We start from the raw sequence: 21,901 nt of genomic DNA, 5'->3' as shown, positions 1-21,901 counted from the left end.
TACAACTTCCATCAGCCCAATCCAGTGGCCAAGCTGGCCGGGGCTGATGGGAGTTGTAGTTCAAAAAAGTAACTTTTCCAAGCTCTGCCCTGACCATAGTCCATGTAGGCTAGAGTTGATGGGAGCTAGTGTCAAACAACATTTGGAGGGCCATGAGTCTACCTCTGACTCTTTTTGAAGGGCTATCCTGTTTTTGCGTTGTAAGTTGTGCTGCTCTTATGCAGAGTAGACCCACTGAAATGAACAGACATGACTAACTTAGGTTCATTATTCTCAATGGATTTAGTGTGGGCAGGACGTACATGACTATAACCCTATTTTCTGTTTATATTGTAGTAATTATTTCCAAATTTGCATCTATACACATGAATTAACATTTATGCAAATAAGTGTCTTCTTTCGTCTTCTTTTTGGGTGATGCATGTCCTATTTTCTCGCAGTGCCTAAGTAGCCATGCTGCTAATGATTATCATGTAATACCCTCATCCCCACAGAGAAAGGTAGGTGAACTTCAGATCCTAGCAAGCAAATATTCTAATAAATATAGCTCTGCATTTTGGACATTCCTTGACAAATGTGGCAAATGCACTGTTTATTTCTCCCATTTGAAGACATGCCACAACAGCAGCCTGTTACTCAGCCTTGAGCTGGATCCATCCACTCACGATAATTTGGTATAGTACGGTGATGCCTCTCATGTGGTAACCAAATGCCTACAGCCATTGATAATACTAGAACTCGTGGACATTCAAAGAAGCTGAATGTTGGAAGATTCAGGACAGACAAAAGGAAGTACTTCTTTACTCAGTGCATAGTCAAACTATGGAATTTGCTCCCACAAGATGCAGTAATGGCCACCAGCTTGGATGGCTTTAAAAGAAGATTAGACAAATTCATGGAGGACAGGGCTATCAATGGCTACTAGCCGTGATGGCTGTGCTGTGCCACCCTAGTCAGAGGCAGCATGCTTCTGAAAACCAGTTGCCGGAAGCCTCAGGAGGGGAGAGTGTTCTTGCACTCGGGTCCTGCTTGCGGGCTTCCCCCAGGCACCTGGCTGGCCACTGTGAGAACAGGATGCTGGACTAGATGGGCCACTGGCCTGATCCAGCAGGCTCTTCTTATGTTATTATTTTAAAAATAGAAGTGATTTATCAAACAGCAGCTTCCAAGCATCTGGTTGGCCCACTTAATAATGGCTTTTGTTGATTTGGTGACTACCTGTAGCCAGAACATCTGTCTTCATGGCAGGGTTATTTTGTTATTTGGATAACTTTTGTGTCAAGCAAAGGCTCTTTGCAAAGAAAGAGGAAAAAGAGAAAATATGAAAAGAATGGATCCCAATGACAGGGATTATGGGGAAATGACGATGCCGAGAGTGCAAGACTGGGATAGCCAATTCATAGCATTGCCTTACCAGTTCCTCACCTGGCTATTCATTAAAGACTCAGGGAAGAAATTTAGATCCCCCGCCTGCCTGCCTTCCATAGTACCAGACACTAGGAATGTGCTAGAATTCCACCCAGTTCGTATTGTTGCAGATCGAATTTTATGCAGCAATTTTCTGTGGCTGTTTTCAAAAAATGTGAATGATCTGGGGAACTGCCTATCAGCTTCCTTCCTCCTCCTCCTTAGTCTCACCGTTGCCCTTGTAGAACGGAGCAGAGAAGAGAACAGGGACAAAATTAGAATTAGAATTGGCTCTGCCTCTCCTTGGCTGTGGCCCCACCTAGTGTTTGGGCTCTCTGCCTTCCGCCTTTCCAGTGCCAATGGGCACCATTGATTTTCCTTCTTCCATTCAATAATCCTCTTGATCCATTTTCACTGCTAAATTAGTTAATGTTCTACTGTTTCCATGGTGTGTGGTTGGGAAGATAGAGGGAGAGCTCAGGAGACCCAACTGTAGCAGGCGAAAAGGTCTAGCAATTATAAAAAGCATTAAAATGGCCTTTTGTTATCAGATATGCGTCTATCTATTCCACATTCTCTTGCAGTCTGTCTGGCTACTGATACTAGGAGGCTTGCGTGAAGGACACAAAAGTGACAATCATCCCCTGTTCCTTGTTTATCCCATCTGGTGCTAACGCTGCCTCAGAGCATTTAGTTATCATGGCTGATCACCAATAGAAGAGATTTGCTGGCCCTGTTCATTGGCCAACAAATAAATGGTTATAGTGTACCACAATGCCAAAAGTCTTACATTGCCATCACAAGTAATATATTGCTGCACAAATAAGGGCCTGGCACCACTATCCTAGGAGTCAAAGGCATCATTACTAGATAAGCCACTGTGGCGTCACTCAAAGCCTTTATATTCCACATCAATATATGATACATATTGGTAGGGGTGGGCCAATTTCAAAAATAGATGGTTGCTGGCCAAAGTAGACAAGTTTGTTATCTGTAGGGTAGCTTATATGTTCTAGCAGCGAGAAAATTATGGACCACTTTTTTGACCCCAAATAGTGTCTACTGCCTAGAGAATTTTTTTTTTAATGTGAATGATTTGGGGAACTGTGCAATTTTAAGTTTTGATAATTTGTACTTCTGCAGATTGATGTGTTTTAGCTTAACTCTTGGATTGTCTTGTTTGTTTTTGGACATTTATATTGTAATGGCCACTGGTTAAAAACACTAAAAATCTTACTAGTATTGATATTTTACATACATTTTTTTTAAAAAAAAGTTTTTGAAAACAGCCACAGAAAATTACTACATAAAAATTCGACCTGCAACAATCCAAATTGGGTGGAATTCTAGCACATCCCTAATGTCCCGTACCATAATTGTTCAGCTTCTGCAACATGCTGAAGATACTTCCTTTGACTGTTAAGGTTTTTTTGTTTAACCTATTCTGTGCTGGTTGTTGATTCATAGGGTCCCCATAAATCGTAATTGACTTGAAGGCATAAAAAAAAACAATTCTGTGCTGCTTTTGTTTGAATAAATGCTTTGCCTGTTTTTATAATTGCAAAAATATATATGCTTTACTTGATTTTTAATTATACAATTACATTATTGTAACGTGACTTGGGACCTTATGGTGAAGGGTGGGCAAGAAATCAAATAAATAAATAATTTGTTTTCTCCTAATGAATCTAAACTTTGGCTCTACCTTGCCCAGTGTTTCATGGTGAGGAATACAAGGTGCAATGACCGCTAGGGATGGGATCCGTTGACCAATGCCAGTTCATAAGCATTCTGTCAATCTAACAGGCTGGTATAGATTCGAGTTCATTCTGTATCCACTAGGCTTTGCTTTTACCAATCCATTTTTTTCACTTGGAAAAATGTTGATATTAATATCAATATTTTAAAGGACATATCGATATTTTGAAGGAAATTATATTTCCTTTAAAAACCTATATTTTGAAGGAAACATAATAAATTATCATTCTTACAGTCAATGATTTAGAGGAGAATTGTTTTTCAAGAAGTCACTTTTCAAAAATAGCCATGGAAATTTGCTACATTACAATCCGATCCTCAGTGATTGAGAATAAGTGAATTAATGGAAAATTCGGTATCAAATCCGAATTGCGTGGAATTCTAGCACATTCCTAGTGACCACCACCAAACTGGATGGCTTTACAAGGGGGTTATACAATTTCATGGAGGACCAAACTGTCAATAGATACTAGGCATGATTTCCATTATTACCTCCAGTATTAGAGACTGTATGAATATCAGTAGGTGGGAATCACAAGGGGGAGAGTGCTATGGTACTCATGTCCTGTTTGTGGGTTTTCCATATGCATGTGGTTGGCCATTAAGAGTAGGATGCTCAACTAGGTGGACCTTTGGCCGGATCCAATTGGGCTCGTCTTATCTTTTTGTCAACCAAAAATTTTAATTATTCTAAGCCATCCAGAGAGCTTCGGCTATGGGGCGGTATACAAATGCAATAAATAAATAAATAAATAAATAAAACCAAAGAAAGAATGTTTCCAGTCTAAATAATGACTTTATTTTTAATTAATCTTTTCCCCCTTTTATTCTCAGATGTGCTGTGTCCCAGTGTCCATGTAGAAGGAGACAGGTTCAAACACACTAATGGGGAGACTGATGACATTCCAGGTAATGAGACGCTATTTGCCATCTGTCTACAATTGTTGTAAACCATTCTGATTTTTTTAAAAAAAATGAAATTGCAGCATATAAATATTTTGTATAAATAAACACACCGGTTGTTGTCATGCTTTCAGCTACCTTTAAATAAAAGTATCATTTGATGCGGACTAATATAGTGCTGTTTCCTGACAAGAGAGGGCAACTATTTAAGAAAAAGCCAATTTGTTTAGCAAGCTAGGAGTAGAACAGTGTAAACCTGCATTTGTTTTCTCATGGGCTCTGCACCAAGTAGGGACATGTTACCCCAGGTACTGTGCCAAGGGCCATGGCTTGGTGAAAGAGCACTTTTTTTTCGAATGCATGTGGAAGGTCCCAGGTTCCTCCTCCAATGTTTCCAAGTAGGGCTGGGAAAGCCCAAGACCCAGGACAGCTGCTACCAGTCAGTGTTAGCAGTACTGAACTAGAGGGGCCAGCGGTCTGGCATTATGTAAGATAGCTTCATACCTTCCTATGATGAAGACATTTTGGGGGGAGGAACTTTTCTCTGATATCATTGCGGGCAGGTGTAGGAAGAAGGGAAACGAAAAGCTGGGGAGACAATTTTCACAGGCTTTCAGGGGGCAGGGGTTTATCAAGAGCAGTGGTGAAACTGGCTTCTGCTCCCTCCTCATCCTCCGTGTTCAGTTTCACCTATCCTAAGCATGACTGCAGTGGAGTAAATCCCACTGAGCTCAATAAGCATGCAAATGATCAGACCTTACTTTCCACTCCCCCTTCCCCTCTCCCCTCCCCTCCCTACTTCTCCTCTCCTTTCCTCCTCCCCTCCCCTCCCCTCTTCCTTCTTCCTCCTCCCCTGCCCACTCCAGCACTTCCTCCCTCCCTCCCTCCCTCCCCCTCCCTCTTCTCCTCCTCCCCCCATGGTCAGTTTCCTATCCTAAGCAGGATTCCAGGGGAGTAAATCCCACTGAACTCAATAAGCATTCAAATGATCAAACCTGCCATTCCCTCCCCCTCCCTCCCTCTCCCTCCCCTCCCTGCCCCTCCTCCAGGTCAGTTCCACCTATCCTAAGCGTGATTGCAGGGGAGTAAATCCCACTGAACTCAATAAGCATGCAAATGAACAAACCTGCCCTCCCCTCCCCCTCCCCCCTTCTCCCATCCCACTCCTCCCCTCTGCCCTTCCTCCTCCCCTCACTCTTCCTCCCCTCCCCCTGTGCTTCCTTCTACTCCCCTCTGCATCCCCCTTTGGCCAGTTTCACCTGTCCTAAGCATGGTTGCATGGGAGTAAATCTCACTGAACTCAGTAAGCCTGCAAATGATCAATCTGCCCTCCTCCCCTCCCCCTCCTGCATGCTCCTATCCCCCTCCACCCCTCTGCCCTTCCTCCTCCCCCTTCGCTCCCCATTCCTGAGCATGATTGCAGTGGAGTAAATCCCTGAATTCAGTAAGCATGCCGATGATCAATCCATTCTCAGCAAACTTGCACAGGATCCCATTTCTTACCACCCAGATTAAAAACAGATAAATTTACTTACTGGCCAGAAAAACCCCTTGTGGTTTAAGAACGTATCTATAGCCCACAGATATTTCTATCAAACTTCAAAAAGCTGGGAAATTGAGCAGCTATACACACCAGGGGAGCAGGAGACCTGACCTCCTCTCTGAGATATTGTACTGCCCCACACATTTGTCAAAATGCAAACACAATTTGGGTTGGTCTTTCACAGTCCAATCCACTTCCTGTGTAACTTGGAAGAATTTGGTATCATGTGCCTCGGAGCATATGATGACTGGTTAAACTCTTGCTTTTGCTTCTGCTTGTAAGTGGAAGTGGCCCTTGTGATGTTCCTATATTAATGTATATATGGTGAGTGTTGTTGTTTTAGAAGATACATGGTAAGTGGAGTGAAAGAGGAGGGGGAGTGAATGGGCAGTAGAATGCGAGATGATTGGCTGAGTGTTTAAAATGGCTGAGTGTATAAAAGGAAGAGTGAGAGTGGAATCGGGGGGGGGAGAAGAGAACTGAGTGGGTTGGTTGGTGGGGTTTAGAGAGTTGTTTACCAGGAGGCAGGTGGAGTTCGGATTAGTATTGAGTAAAACCATATGCTTATGTGCCTTAAGAAGAAATCTTGTTAATCTTGTTAGCTTTGTTATCTGTAATAAATACTTAATTTGGTTTACCAAAGGCCTGATCCTTGGCTGGGGTTTCACAGACCAGAAGGGAGGGTAAGGTAATGACCAAGGCTGAAGGGGAACTGTAACAAATGGTGGCAGCGGTGAAGAGAATAACAATACCAGTATTCAGAGTCTCTGGGAATACTAGTATTGGGACGTTACTGGTGGTTGCCTAGCAGGGGGATCTGTTGAGATCTGTGCTAGAGCGGATAGGTAAACCATAAGAGAGTGTGGTCCGGACTGGTGGAGTCCCTGGTGGTGCCTAGAGACAGGCAGTAACCACGAGCAGGTAGGAACCTGACAGGGAGAACCAGGGAAGGACGCATCACAGCCCTCCTGTACAATGCCCATTTGCAGAGTGACTCTATGTCATGATGATGTAGTGCTGTTCCACTACACTGTTGGAGGGGGAAAATGGCAGCCCCCACTGGCCAGTGCTGGTGAAACAAGAGTTTAAGGAGGGGACGGAAGAGGGACAACTCGTTCTCTCCACTGCTTCCAATAAATGCCCTGGAAGTCCTTGAGAATTCTTCTCCTTCTTGGAGAAATCATCTGAACAGAGTCCCCAGTGTAGCAGCATCCAGAAAGGACTGTGAAATTGGAAGGACTTTTTCCTCATAGTCCTAGGAATATACTGTAATCCTTGCCTCCCACTCTCACTGGCCTTTAACAACAATAACAACAATTTTAAAAATCACCTTTTGGCTTTGCTCTTAGGTATTTCACCTGAGGAGGAGTCTCCGGGTTTGCTTGATTTGTTTTGTTTTCAGTGGAAACACAAGTATCTGCAGAACCACCTTCCCCACCAATCTGCCAAGGAAGAATCACAGACTTCTTACTAAAGATATACTGTACACCACTTACATCTTGTCTTTCATTTGTCGCAGGCAGTTGGTCAATATTCAGCATTTCCACTTAATGGATGAAGAATGATGCAATGCACCTGGCCAACTGCATGGGAGATGAAAGCGGCGATGATGTTCCTCTCTGTCGATAGGGAGTGAAAACAAAGCTATCAATAGCCATTCAGTGACATTTGGCTGACATTTGTGGGTGTTTTGTTTTTCAAGAAACTTGACAGCTTTGATTTCTTAGTGGTTGACTTGATAGCAGCTTCTCCATGAAGCTACAACTTCATGTTTATGATATTGCATCATATTACAGGTTAGCTATTTTGCCTGTGCATATTCAACCAGAGTGGTATGAAGCATTGTTTTATTTATTTTATTAAGAAATTTGTATCACATTTTGGCCAAAGGCTACGGGGCAAAATATTTAATATGTATAAAGGGGGAAGGACTGTAGATGAGTAGTAGAGCATCTGCTTTGTATACAGGAGGTAGTATGGTGGAGCTTCAACCCTTTGCCTCCAACTGTGGTGTTAGTCTAGATTGGGGACCATGTCCCTGCAACTGCTGCAGAATGGATCCACTTGAAACCAATGGGATCCTTTTTGAATGCAAATTTCCCAAAAAATTGCAGGCATGGAGCGATGTGATCCAGAACATGAGCACGGTAGTGGCAAATTACTCATCTAGTCATGCGGTCCTTCAGATGTCTGAATCCTTCGTTGGCAAATAATTAAATAAACATATTCATGCATCATGAATGGGGAATCTGTGGCCCTCCAGACATTGCTGGACTTCATTTCCCATCATCCTTGATAATTGGCCATGCTGGCTAAGGCTTATGGGAGTTGGAGTTCAACAAGAACTGGAGGGCTTCAGGTTCCCCATCCCTGTTAGACAAACACATGAAAAATAAGGCCATGAAAGACAAGAGATACAAGCTTGCTTCACATATTACTCACACTGAAGGACATTAAGTGTGTGGGGGGGAAGGCTGCAGGGCTGTGCATCTGGCCCCACACCTGATGATGTGTATCCACTCACACATTAGCAAGGACACATCAACGGCAGGAAATATTTTGCACATAGGTGTCCCCAGACTCTGGAACCCTGACACTGTGAAGTTCCAAGGTCACATGCAGAAATCTACACACGTGTACTCTCCAGCTTCAGATGTAAGATATCCATGTCAATATGTGGATGATGGGGAAGGCATGGCTAATGGGGAATGTGGATGATGGGGAATGCATGGCTAATGAGTGAAAGGCAGATGCTTATTGTCTGCAGAGGTGAAAGGTACACCTGTGGAGCATAAGGGCCGTAGCTCAATTTTAGATATCTGCTTTACATGCAGAAGGTCCCAGCATCTCCAATCAGAGCTAAAAGTGACCTCTCTTTGAAATCTAGGAGAGCCCCTGCCAGCCAGTGTGGACAATACTGAGCTTGATGGACCAACGGTCTGACTCGATATAAGCTTCCCATGTTCCTATGCATCGTGACTATTCCTGGTAGCAGCAGTTGCCATTCACACACTCGTACTAGTTTTACTTTGCTGATTTAACATCTGCAGTCGGTTTTCTTTTTTTCACATCCATGCCAAAAAAAAAAGGAAGAGATTTTACGTAAAATGAAAATGGAAGCACACTGGAGGGTTTTTAGACAGAATCAGGAGACATTACTTTTAAAAAAAGGACCAAGAAGTGGCAGGGGAATTTCAAAAGAGAGCATTTAGCAGGAAGACAATGACCTGTTTACTGAGATTTGACTTCTGTTTAGTCTCAAAGGGGAGTCCAATAGGGAGCAGTTATAATTATGGGGACGCAGGAGTGCAGCCGAGTAAATAAGTATGTGGTTCTCCTTGGAACAGGAGGTTCTGACCTGTTGTCTTTTTGCTGCGCTTTCGACAAAGCAGGGGAAGAATAATGAAGTTAAAGTGGAGGCAAATGGAGACAAATAGTTCTCTGAAGTTTCTTTTATTAGGGTTTTCTTTATTGTGAGCGCATAACTACAGAGGCCCGCAAATAGAGAAAAAGCCATAACAAGGAGTCTGAGTCAGTCTTAATGACAAAGCATTATGCAGCAAGCTCCAGGCAAATTCAAGACACTCCCCGTGTCTCCGGCCTGATGCACAGAACACCACTAGAGATTTGACAAGCATAGCAATAGCGAGTCGTGACTCAGGCTGGAATCCTGGCAGCAGATCAGTGCTGGGACTCGGGGCAGTGGGATGGAAAATAGCTCCAGCCTGTTTCTGGAGTGGGTGTTTTTATTTATTTTTTCTGTCTTAGTGGTTTTCACGATTGTCGAAATGCAGCATTTATTACCAATGCTCATTCCAAGCAGAACCTTCTGCAGAGTGCCGGACGTTGCACATAGGAACGGTGAAAAAACTGCATTGGGATTTTCTTTCATCGGGGAGTCGGGTGCCTCTGTAATAGCACTAAAAGATGTTACATTGCAATACTAAGAATAATTCTGGAAAATTATATTTTCTTTCCTTTTCCTCTGTGGACATCAGAAGCAAACATGGGTAAAATCCATCTGAGATATCTCACTATTCTCAGTAGCTCATTTTGCCTTCCTTGCAATTTGTAACAGAAATGACAGGCAGGCAACATATGCTGGGTTGAAATGGAAACGGACTGCCTTCAAGTTGCTCCCGACTTATGGCGACCCTGTGAATAGGGTTTTCGTGGTAAGCGTATTCAGAGGTGGTTTCACCATTGCCTTCCTCTGAGGCTGAAAGGCAGTCACTGGCCCAAGGTCACCCAGTGAGCTTCATGGCTGTGTGGGGATTTGAACCCTGGACTACCAGGTCATAGTCCAACACTCTAACCACTATGCCGCGCTATTTACCCCTATTCCAAACTCCATTGAGAAGCGGAGCCAGTGCTGGCTGAGCCAGCCTGAGCCTTGCAAGGGAAAACAAGGCTTCAAGGTAGAGTTCGACTTAGACCACCCTTTTTGCCAGTGTAATGTCAGCTGGGTTGCTTCATCATATGACTGAAATGAACAGAATTTGGAACAGGATATGTCTTCCCCTGCCCCATCCCTCCCTCGTCCTCTCTAGGAAGGCCCCTTTTTGGAGACTTGGCAAAGCTGGACATCTTCCTGTCCAAACTCCACTTGTCCCAGCAGAATTTGGGTTTGGATAGCTCCCTAGGATAGGACATCTGAGAAGGAATTCTATGGAATTCCAATTGTAATAATAATAAAAATTATTATTATTATTATTATTATTATTTTATTTATTTATTTATACCCCACCTGCAAAGGCCTGCAAAGTGGCTTACAAGAAAAACACAAATACAGGAATACATCCATAAAACAATACAATTTACAAAATTAAATAACAAATAACATTATTAAAAGACAGTGATTACAAAACTTCCAATGAAAATACAGTGTGGTGCAGGTGCCTGGAGTGGCAGAAACATCTCAGGCTACCCCCAACAAAGCTGTGGGTTGGTTCTCTCTCTTTCCTTCTATACTTGCAAGTCCGACACCTTCAGCTGAACTTCTAATCAGATTCTCTGATGGCAAAATATGAGTAAGCTTTCCCCAGCACCAGAGGTCCCGCAGCGGCAGCGTGGGTCATGGCCTGGATGTCGTTCCCCATCCCGCTGCCGTAGCTGTAAATGGCGGCAGCGGCTCCTCACTTGGCGGCCGCGTTGATCTTCTCGGAGAATGTACAGCCGCCGCCCCGCTAGATGAGGGCGAGCCACACCGTACAGTGAAAAATACAGTTAAAATCAATATGAATAATCATATGAACACATATAAATGTGGACCACCTGAATGAAGCTCATGAGCCGCTGGTGGTCCACAGACCACAATTAGGGAATCTTTGATATAAAGTAATTATTACCGTCATCGTCACCGTCACCTTGGCCTTCCTCCTAGACAGTTTACGTGCCACCTTTTCTATTCTTACAACAGCCCAGTGTGGTATGTTAAGACCAGAGAGTGATCAGTTCACCCACTAAGTTCTGTGGGTGAACGGAGATTCAAATCCAGGTCTCCCCAGTCTAGGGATGGCAAGATCTGTCAGTTCTGGTTGTCTCAGTTTCTCATTTTCCCAACCTTAAATTCAGTTCCCTGCATTTCTGCAGGGATTTATTTATTATTTGATTTATATCCTTCCTCCCAGTAGGAGCCCAAGGCGGCAAACAAAAACACTTTAAAACATCATAAAAACAGACTTTAATATATATTAAAACAAAACATCTTTAAAAACATTTTAAAAAATTAGAATAAAAAAGCTTTTTAAAAAAAAGGTTTTAAAACATATTAAAAAGCAATTCCAGCACAGATGCAGACTGGGATAAGGTCTCTACTTAAACAGCTTGTTGAAAGAAGAAGGTTTTCAATAGTTGCCGATAAGATAACAGAGATGACGCCTGACTAATATTTAAAGGGAGGGAATTCCAAAGGGTTGGTTCCACAGCATTGTAGGTCCGTTTCCTATGTTGTGCGGAACAGACCTCCTGATAAGATGGTATCTGCAGGGGGCCCTCACCTGTAGAGTGCAAAATCCTCATGAAAATTCTTCAGCGTTTTAATGTACATTTCTCCTAATAAAAGATCCTCCGTGGCTCAGAGTGGTAAGTGGTGGTAATGCAGCCGAAGCTCTGCTCACGGCTGGAGTTCGATTCCAACGGAAGGAGGAAGTCGAATCTCCGGTAAAAGGGGTCGAGGTCCACTCAGCCTTCCATCCATCCGTGGTCAGTAAAATGAGTACCCGGCATACGCTGGGGGGTAAAGAAAGGCCAGGGAAGGAACTGGCAATCCCACCCCATATATATATAGTAAACGTCACAAGACGTCACCCTAAGAGTCAGAAACGACTCGCACTACAAGTGCGGGGACACCTTTACCTTTTCTCCTAATAAACACTTTTTTGTAGGTGGTTTTGAATCATGTACGCATTTTTGCAAGCAATTTCTCCTAGTGTAATGCATTTTTGTATCGGCACTAATATATTCATTTTTATGCACGCTTTCCCCTAATATATGCATTTTTGCATACATTGCTTATCTGGAGAACTGGATCACAAAATTCAGATAAGTGTACGTTTTGGAGGATGGCTGTGTTTTGATTCTTATGTTGTTTTGGAAAGTGTGGATTTGATAAATTCAGCTTTAAATGCGAACTGAATTGAATTTATCCCCCATCCCTACCCCAGTCTCAAGTCCCACACTCCCAAGCCCCTATACCATGCTGGTTCTAGTATGCACAGTGCTGGTGTGCCTGGAATGGGAGAAGGCACCCACTGGCTGAGAGAGAATCTGTGCCAGCCAGCTATCACACTTGGTTTGCACATGCACGCACATGCTCACTTGGCTTGCAGCTGCCCATTGTGCTTCTGTTGATGTGAGGCAGCATTAATGCACCATCATAATCCACGATGGCTTGTTCACATCCATAAGTCTTAGCTTGATTTTGCAGCCCCTGGATGATGTGCATACATGATTTCTGAGGATGCCAAATTCTATATCATGCAGGGAGCCTCCCTGCTTCAAGCAGTTGCCCTCCAACCCAGAGCTGCTGACAAGGGACTGAGCTAGCATAATCATCCCAACTGCTCCTTCTTGTATGTTCATTTAACATACAACCAGTAGTTGCGCTGTGGGGTGCCACAGGATATCATCTTGTCCCCAGTACTGTTTAATGTCTATGTGAAGCCGTTGAGAGTGGTCATCAGGAGATCTGGGCTGAAGTGTCAGCAGTACGGTAATGACACCCAGCTCTGTTTCTCTGTAACATCTGAATCAGGAGAGGCCGTGCAAGCCCTGGGCCAGTACCTGGACTCGGTGATGGGCAGTATGAGGGCCAATAAACTGAGTATGAATCCTAGCAAGGCAGAGGTTCTGTGGGTAGGTGGTATTGGTCAATTGCCTGCTCTGGATGGGCTCATACTTCTTCTGAAAAGAGCAGGTTCATAGTCTAGGGGTGCTCCTGGATCCATCTTTGTCACTAGAGGCCCAGGTGAACTCCATGGCTAAGAGTGCTTTTTACCAGCTTTGGCTGGTAAGGCAGCTGCAGCCATTCCTGGACTGGGATAGCCTGATCACTGTTGTCCATGTAGTGGTAACCTCCAGGCTGGATTACTGTAATATGCTCTATGTGGGGCTGCCCTTAAGGCTGGTCTGGAGTCTGCAGCTGGTGCAAAATGCAGCACCACAACTGCTCACTAGGGCAGGATATCACCAACATGTCACACTGCTGCTGAAAAAATTGCACTTGCTACCCATTAGCTACTGGGCCAAGTTCAAGGTGCTGGTTTTGGTGTACAAAGCCCTATGCAGCTTGGGACCAGGATACCTGAAAGACCATCTTTCCCCTTATATGTCTAGTCGATCACTGTGCTCTCCAGGTGAGAGCCTCCTGCAGATACCATCTCATCAGGAGGTCTGGTCTGATGAGACAGGTGCCATCTTAGTTACCTTTTTGGCACTCACTGAAGACCTCTTCCAACAAGCCTTTTAAGTAGAGGCATTATCCCAGTTCACTCCTGTTTGGGAATTGCTTTTTAGGATGTTTTAAAATATTTTTTAAAAAATATGTTTTTAAGATAGTTTGTTTCTTGTTTGCCACCCTCGGCTCCTTCTGGGAGGAAAGGCAGGACAGAAATTTAATTAATAGCTCTGGGATCAGATGGAGGCCTTTTAGGCCTCTGTCTCTAGACTACCTCTTCAGCCTCCACCCTGGAGGGAACCTCAGAGCCTTAAAGGCCCATCCCTGTGGCCTGAAGGTGGGCATTCTGTAGCCTCCCTCCTGGCGCACTCCTTGCACCCTCTGACTGGTGATGTGCGATGGGAGGGATCTGCTTCTTCAAGCTCAGGTGAAGGTGCCGAGGAGGGTCCAGGCTCTGGCCCTACAAGCCCTGGTGCTCTGGGAAGTTCCTCCGGGGCCTCCTGCCCCATGTGCAATGACCCCTGTGATGTTCCTGTATTAATGTATATATGGTAAGTGCTGTTTGTATAGAAGATATGTGGTAAGTGGAATGAAAGAGGAGGGGGGAGTAAATGAGCAGTAGAATGCTGGATGATTGGCTGAGTGTTTGGATGGCTGAGAGTATAAATGGAAGGATGACAGTTGAATCTGGGTGGACGTGAGTGGGTTGTTTGAGAGGTGTTAGGTGGACGTTGGTGGGTTGTTTGAGAGGTGTTTGGTGGACGTTGGTGGGTTGGAGAGGTGTTTGAGAGGTGTTTGGAGCTGGGTGTTTGGAGGTGGATGTGGGGAGAGTGTGGAGTTTGGATTAATACTAAGACAAGTACCACAGGAATAGATGAAACCATATGCTTATGTGCCTTTATAAAGTAATCTTGTTATTTCTAATATTTAATAAACACTATTTTGGTTTACCGGAGGCCTGATCCTTGGCTGGGGAATATACAGACCAGAAGGGAGGGCAAGGTGCTTACCAAGGCTGAAGGGAAACTGTAACAATTGGTGGCAGCGGTGAAGGGAAGAATATAACACTCATTTTAACGTTTTGTTTGGGTGTGTGTGGGGGCTAATGTGGGATGAATGATTGGTATGTTTGCTTGTCTGTGTGGTTTTGTGTATTTTTAACATGTGCCTGGGAGATAAGATTCCATCCTTCGTGGGGGGGCTCTCGGGGGCCCCAATTAACGTAGTGACGGGTAATGGGAGGTATGGCGTTAGGAGGAGAACAGGCCAGGTAAGGGGAACTCGTCCCAGACAAATTGTGTCTGTGCCTTGTTCCGGTTCTCCTCATATCCACAGGATTGTTGGTTGTCCTATCAGCCAGCTCTCGGATCTCCAAGTGTTGCTTTTGAATGCCAGGTCGGTACATAATAAAACCTCACTTGTCCATGATTTAATTCTGGAGGAGCGTGCCGACCTGGCATGTATAACCGAGACCTGGGTGGCTGATCAGGGAGGAGCTGCTCTTTCCCAGCTTTGCCCGCCCGGGTATTTGGTTCAGCACTGTGGTAGATCTGAGGGCCGGGGAGGGGGGGTCACTGTGGTCTATAGGAGTTCTTTTCCTCTCACCAAGCACCCTGTCCAGACGGCGACTGGTTTGGAATGTCTCCACCTTGTGTTGGGCCAGGGAGACAGACTAGGAATACTGTTGGTGTACCGTCCACCATGCTGCCCAACAGCTTCCTTAGCTGAGCTGACAGAGATAGTCTCGGAGGTCCTTTTGAGGTCCCCTAGACTTTTGGTACTGGGGGACTTCAACGTCCATGCCGAGGCTGTCTTATCTGGCGCAGCTCAGGACTTCATTGCCTCCATGACAACAATGGGGCTGTCTCAATTTTCTACTGCCCCAACACATGTGTCGGGACATAGTCTCGATTTGATCTTCGCCACTGGACATGGAGATGGTGATCTGATGGTGGGGTGTTTTTCATCTACCCCATTGTCATGGACAGATCACCGCTTGCTGAGATTTAGACTTACAGCGGCTCTTTCCCTCTGCAAAGGTGGAGGATCTATTAAGTTGATCCGCTCCCGGAGCCGGATGGATCCCGTAGGTTTTCAGAGGGCTCTGGGAGATTTTCCGGCTGATAGGACTGGTGCTCCTGTCGAGGCCCTGGTCGCACTGTGGAATACAGAAATGACCCGGGCTATTGACACGATAGCTCCCGCGCGCCCCCTTCGCTGTAGAGCTCATACAGCTCCGTGGTATACCCCGGAGCTGAGAGTGATGAAACATGAGAGGAGGAGGCTGGAGTGCAGATGGAGGAAAACTCCCAGTGGATACAATCATGCCTTGGTAAGTGCCACCAATAAGTTGTATACAAAAGTGGTAAGGACAGCAAAGAAACTCTATTTTGCTGCCTCTATTAGGTCATCTTTAAGCCGCCCAGCGGAGCTTTTTAAAGTCGTGCGAGGGCTCTTACACTCTGGCCCCCACGATACTATGGAAACATCTGAGACCCGCTGTAATGAAATTGCTGGACACTTTCAAGATAAGATTGCATGTATCCGCAGGGACCTTGACTCTGATGTTGTGACAGATGAATCCATTGAAGTGTCCGGAGCATGGCCTTGTCTTTCTTTATTGGATGAGTTTCAGTTGGTGCAGCTCGAGGAAGTGGACAAGGTGCTTGGAATGGTTCGGGCTACCACGTCTGTTCTGGATCCTTGCCCATCTTGGCTAGTGAAAGCTAGCAGGGCTGGAACCACCGGTTGGGCCAAGGAGGTGGTTAATGCCTCCTTGAGGGAGGGAGTGGTCCCTGGTAGCCTCAAGGAGGCAGTAGTGAGACCTCTTTTAAAGAAACCCTCCTTGGACCCAGATAATTTAAACAACTATAGACCGGTGGCGAATGTCCCTTTTTTGGGCAAGGTTTTGGAGCGGGTGGTTGCCAGCCAACTCCAGGCGCTCTTGGATGAAACCGATTATCTAGATCCGTTTCAATCCGGTTTCAGGCCCGGTTTTGGCACCGAAACAGCCTTGGTCGCCCTGTATGATGACCTGTGTCGGGAGAGGGACAGGGGGAATGTGACTCTGTTGATTCTCCTTGATCTCTCAGCGGCGTTTGATACCATCGACCATGGTATCCTTCTGAGGAGACTCGCGGAGTTGGGTGTCGGGGGCACTGCTTGGCAGTGGTTCCGCTCCTACTTCGCGGATCGTCACCAGAAGGTAGTGCTTGGGGAACATCACTCGACACCATGGACTCTCTATTGCAGAGTCCCTCAGGGGTCGGTTTTGTCCCCCATGCTTTTCAACATCTACATGCAGCCGCTGGGTGCAGTCATCAGGAGTTTTGGAGTGCGTTGCCATCAGTATGCTGATGACACGCAGCTCTATTTCTCCTTTTCATCTTCTTCAGGTGAGTCTGTTGATGTGCTGAACCGTTGCCTGACCGCGATAATGGACTGGATGAGAGCTAATAAACTGAGACTCAATCCAGACAAGACCAAGACATTGTTGGTGAATGCCTTCCCTGCTCAGATGGTGGATGTTAACCCTGTTCTGGATGGGGTTACACTCCCCCTGAAGGAACAGGTACGTAGTTTGGGGGTTCTTCTCGACTCTTCCCTGTCTCTCGAGGCCCAAGTGGCCTCGGTGGCACGGAATGCATTTTACCATCTTCGTCTGGTAGCCCAACTACGCCCCTATCTGGACAGGGACGACCTCGCCTCCGTTGTTCACGCTCTGGTAACTTCAAGATTGGATTACTGTAATGCGCTCTACGTAGGGCTGCCCCTGAAGACAATTCGGAAGCTTCAGCTGGTGCAGAACGCAGCTGCCAGACTACTGACGAGGACATATAACACCTGTCTTGGCGCGTCTGCACTGGCTTCCTATTTGCTTCCGGGCGAGATTCAAGGTGCTGGTTCTTACCTATAAAGCCTTACATGGCGTGGGACCTCAATACCTTGTGGAACGCCTTTCTCGATACGAACCTACCCGTTCACTTCGTTCAGAATCTAAGGCCCTCCTCCGGGTACCAACCCATCGGGAAGCCCGGAGGGTGGTTACTAGATCTAGGGCCTTTTCTGTGGTGGCCCCTGAGTTGTGGAACAGCCTCCCCGAAGAGGTACGGCTGGCGCCTACACTTCTATCTTTTCGGCGCCAGGTAAAGACCTTTTTATGCTCCCAGGCATTTTAATTTTCTTAACCATTTTAATCTTTTAATCCGTATTTTTAATTTTTGTCGTACTGTGTTTTTGTAGTGTTTTTTGTTGTTTGTTTGTATATGTTTTTATGATTTTTATTATGATATATTGTATTTTATCTTGTTTGTTCACCGCCCTGAGAGCTACTTTGCTAAGGGCGGTATATAAATTGAAATAAATAAATAAATAAATAAATAAACACCACAAGTATCCAGAGCAACCCAGAGTTGTATGCTTTGTATATAAAGATCAAAGGGACTGGGGACAGCTTAAGCACACAGTCACAGAGGTAACCTGATAGAGAGACTCAGGCAGAGTCTCTGGGAATACTGGTTATAGGATGTGACTGGTGGTGCTGCCTAGCAGGGGGATCTGGTGAGGTCTGTGCTAGAGCGGAGAGAGAAACCATAAAAAAGGACAGTCCGGACTGGTGGAGTCCCTGGTGGTGCCTAGTGACAGGCAGTAGCCACGAGCAGGTAGGAACCTGACAGGGAGAGCCAGGGAAGGGCGTCACAACCCCCCTACGTTCAGCAGTTTGCTCTGAGCCCTGAGCCTGACCTGGCTCTCCGCCTGCTACTTCTGCAGCCTCTGACTCTGTGTCTAGATCATTTCTAGTTTCAGGGGTCATGACCCAACCTGGCGTTTCACGGGGCTGTAGTGAAGTCTCTTTCCCACCAGCCAGAAAAATAGACCATCTGCCTAGGCCTCTCTGCTTATTTATAGTTTGTTGTGGGATGGTCAGGGCCTTGCATCCAGGGATGCTGGGCCAGTGTGCAAAACGAATAGCCTATAATTATAGCCAGAGATGGCTGGGATTGCTTAAAGTGCCTCTCTCTGTGGGCCTGTGGTTGGCAGAGAGCAGATAGGATTCCAAAGATGCCAGTGACTCACCAGCTAATTATAACATTCTTCAGAGTTGATATGTATTTTACATGAGCAAAGAGGAGTCGGCAGTTCGTTGATCCTCAATGGGGAGAGGCACATTAAAGCAGTGTTGTGTTGCAGCAGATGTCTGCCCTGGTTATTGTTTGGCTGCCTCGAAACAACACTAATTCTGCCCTTCATTTGCATCTGTGCGGGAAAGCCCTCAATATCACGGAGTCTCATTGGTGGATCTCCCTTGTAAGACAAATTGCCTACTCATCCATAGCTGCAGGCCTCGTTAACGGATCCTTGGCTGTAAAACGCACATGCTCAGGCAGAGCTATTTCCTCTTAAGCTGTGTGCACTGAAAAAGGTTGTGTCGCATGCCAGTTAAGTTCTGTGCAAGGCTCTTTGCTAATTGATGCTGTGAGATCCTTTCCAACCAGCCCAATTATTCATTGTTTGTCTATGGCCCTGTTTGCATTATACATTTAAAGCACTATCATACTATTTTAAACACTCATGGTTTCCCCCAAAGAATTCTGAGAGTTGTCGCTCCTTTTGGGTGTTCAGAGTTGTTAGGAAGCCCCTATACCCCTCACAGAGCTACAGTTCCCAGAGTACCCTGGGAGGAAGGATTGATTATTAAACCACTCTGAGAACTATAAGCTCTGTGAGGGGAATGAAATGGAAATGGACTGCCTTCAAGTCGATCCCGACTTATGGCAACCCTATGAATAGGGTGTTCATGGTAAGCAGCATTCAGAGGGGTTTTACCATTGCCTCCCTCTGAGGCTAGTCCTCCCCAGCTGGCTAGGGCCTGCTCAGCTTGCCACAGCTGCACAAGCCAGCCCCTTCCTTGTCCGCAGCTGCCAGCTGGGGGGCAACTGGGCTCCTTGGGACTATGCAGCTTGCCCACGGCTGCACAGGTGGCAGGCCACGTAACCCCTGAGCCACTCCCTGTGGGGGTGATCTTTAGCTGGCCCTTGACATCCAGGAGACACAAGCCGGGATTTGAATTCACAGACTCTGGACTCCCAGCCAGGTTCTCCTCCCCACTGTGCTGTACCAGCTGTTGTGAGGGGAACAGGGGTCTGCTATTAAGTCTCAGCACCGTTAGCAAACTACAGTTTCCAGGATTCTTTGGGAAAAGCCGTGTCTGTTTAAAGTGGTATGATACTACTTTAAACGCATAGTTCTGATGGAGCCTTAGAGAGAGAGAGTGATAGAGGGTGTGGGGGTGGGTCTGTGTGGGGAAGGGATGTTTGACTAGCACACCCACTCATTCAGATTTCAAAATTGTTAGGATGCTTCCCCAACAGATAGCTGAAATACGGTGCACTTTCGGGATGGAAAGAGTGATCAGTTTCTCATTTGTGATCGCAGCAATTTGTGAATTTTTTTCATCCTCCAGCATTTTAGTGCAAATTTCTCCTAATAAACACATTTTTGTGGGCAGTTTTGACTAATGTAAACATTTTATTTATTTATTAAACTTGTATACCGCCCCATAGCCGAAGCTCTCTGGGCGGTTTACAATAACTAGCAATTTCTCATGACATAATGATTTTTTTGGAATTTATTTTTATTTATATATTCATTTTTTATGCACACTTCCCCCTAACATATGACTGTTTGTAAACATTGGTTGGTGAACTGCATTGCAAAATTGGAATAAGTGTGAATTTCAAAGGGTGGCTGTGTTTCAGTTCCCATATTGTTTTGGAAAGAGCAAATTTGATAGATTCAGCTTGAAATGCAAGCTGTATCAAATTTCTCACCCATCCCTAGTTCACATCCATCCTGAGCACACTGTCTATGGCAGGGATGGAGAAACTTTTTCAGACTGACGGCCGCCTTTCCCTCTGTACAATATGCTAGTTTCTCCTTTTCCCACACACAGCCGTGTCCAGACACTAATTCAAGCAGTGAATTATGGGGGATCTACAGTGCATATGTATATAATGGGCGAGGGATGAAAACAAGTCAATGTCCTTTGCAGCCGTGTGAAAGGCAGTTGCGTGAAATGCCAGTATATCGGCTGAAAAAGCCACATTTCTGTAATGCAACAGATACTGCTGTGCGAAAAGGAATTTTCAAAATTGGGACAGAAGTGCTATAATTTTAATCCTTTAGATTAACACAATAAACTCCAAGTCTGAACACAGCCTCAGAAGATGTTTTTATTTCAATTTGTGTTCTTTTGAAGTGTGGTGTGCTGAGGATTATTGCTATTACTCTTTTCAGATTGGGGATGAAGTTGTTTTAATGAATTTATTTATGTTCTTTTAGTTTTGCAAGCAGTGTTTGCAAGGCTGTTTGGTGAAAGGCAGTGAAAATCCATAAGGATCCATACTATTTTTTTTAAAAAAATCCACAGAGCATGCTTCAAAGATTTTTTAAATTATTATTTCCTTTATATCCTGTTCTTCCAAGAAGCTCAGGGGATTAACTATTCCCGTGTCTCTTTCCAACTAGGAATGTGAAACAAATCCTTTAGCAAATGTTGTTAGGTGCATGGGAGATCTTCTGGCTTCCCCTGAAATTGTACAGATGGTTCAAATGGTACAGAACCTCCCAATTTGCTTTGATTTAGCTTTTGGAAAAATCCACTGACAACTCAGTCATGTGCAATTCCACAAGCTTTATTCTACATAAAGTTGAAAGGGATCTTGGAGGTCATCTAGCTCAACCCCCTGCCCAGTGCAGGATCTGCATTATAGGATGCAACTACAATATCACTGACAGGTGGCCATCCAGCCTTTGCTTAAACCTTCAGCCAAGGAGAGCCAACAACTTCCCAAGGCAGACTATTTGATTGTTGTACAACTCTTAACATTAGGAAGTTTCACCTGATATATATAGTAGCCAAAACCTGCTTCCTGGCCATTTGCACCCACTGGTTCTACTCATGACTCCTGGAGCAACAGAGAACAAGCCTGCTCTATCATCTGCCCAACAGACCTTCAGATATCAAGCCTCTTTTTGTTGTCGTGCCTTCAAGTCGATTACGACTTATGGCTACCCTATGAATCAGTGACCTCCAAGAGCATCTGTCATGAACCACCCTGCTCAGATCTTGTAAGTTCAGGTCTGTGGCTTCCTTTATGGAATCAATCCATCTCTTGTTTCGCCTTCCTCTTTTTCTACTCCCTTCTGTTTTTCCCAGCATTATTGTCTTTTCTAGTGAATCATGTCTTCTCATGATGTGTCCACAGTATGATAACCTCAGTTTCATCATTTTTGCTTCTAGTGACAGTTCTGGTTTAATTTGTTCTAACACCCAATTATTTGTCTTTTTTGCAGCCCATAGTATGCGCAAAGCTCTCCTCCAGCACCACATT

At 45.1% G+C, this 21,901-nt stretch overlaps 1 protein-coding gene across 3 annotated transcripts in view; it reads left to right on the top strand.

The window, feature by feature from the left end:
* The window catches only part of COL22A1 (collagen type XXII alpha 1 chain), a 287,856-nt gene that overhangs the window by 94,653 nt on the left and 171,302 nt on the right, over positions 1–21,901 (top strand). For all 3 annotated transcript variants that reach the window (XM_061607024.1, XM_061607022.1, XM_061607025.1), the window contains one exon: positions 4,000–4,074. In XM_061607024.1, coding sequence (XP_061463008.1) covers positions 4,000–4,074 — 75 coding nt within the window. The remainder of the gene's footprint in view (positions 1–3,999; positions 4,075–21,901) is intronic.

This window comes from Rhineura floridana, chromosome 1 (genome assembly GCF_030035675.1).
Source record: "Rhineura floridana isolate rRhiFlo1 chromosome 1, rRhiFlo1.hap2, whole genome shotgun sequence".
In the NCBI taxonomy this organism is placed as follows: domain Eukaryota; kingdom Metazoa; phylum Chordata; class Lepidosauria; order Squamata; family Rhineuridae; genus Rhineura; species Rhineura floridana.
The sequence above is the reverse complement of the archived record's forward strand: the minus strand, read 5'-3'. Positions and strand labels throughout refer to the sequence as shown.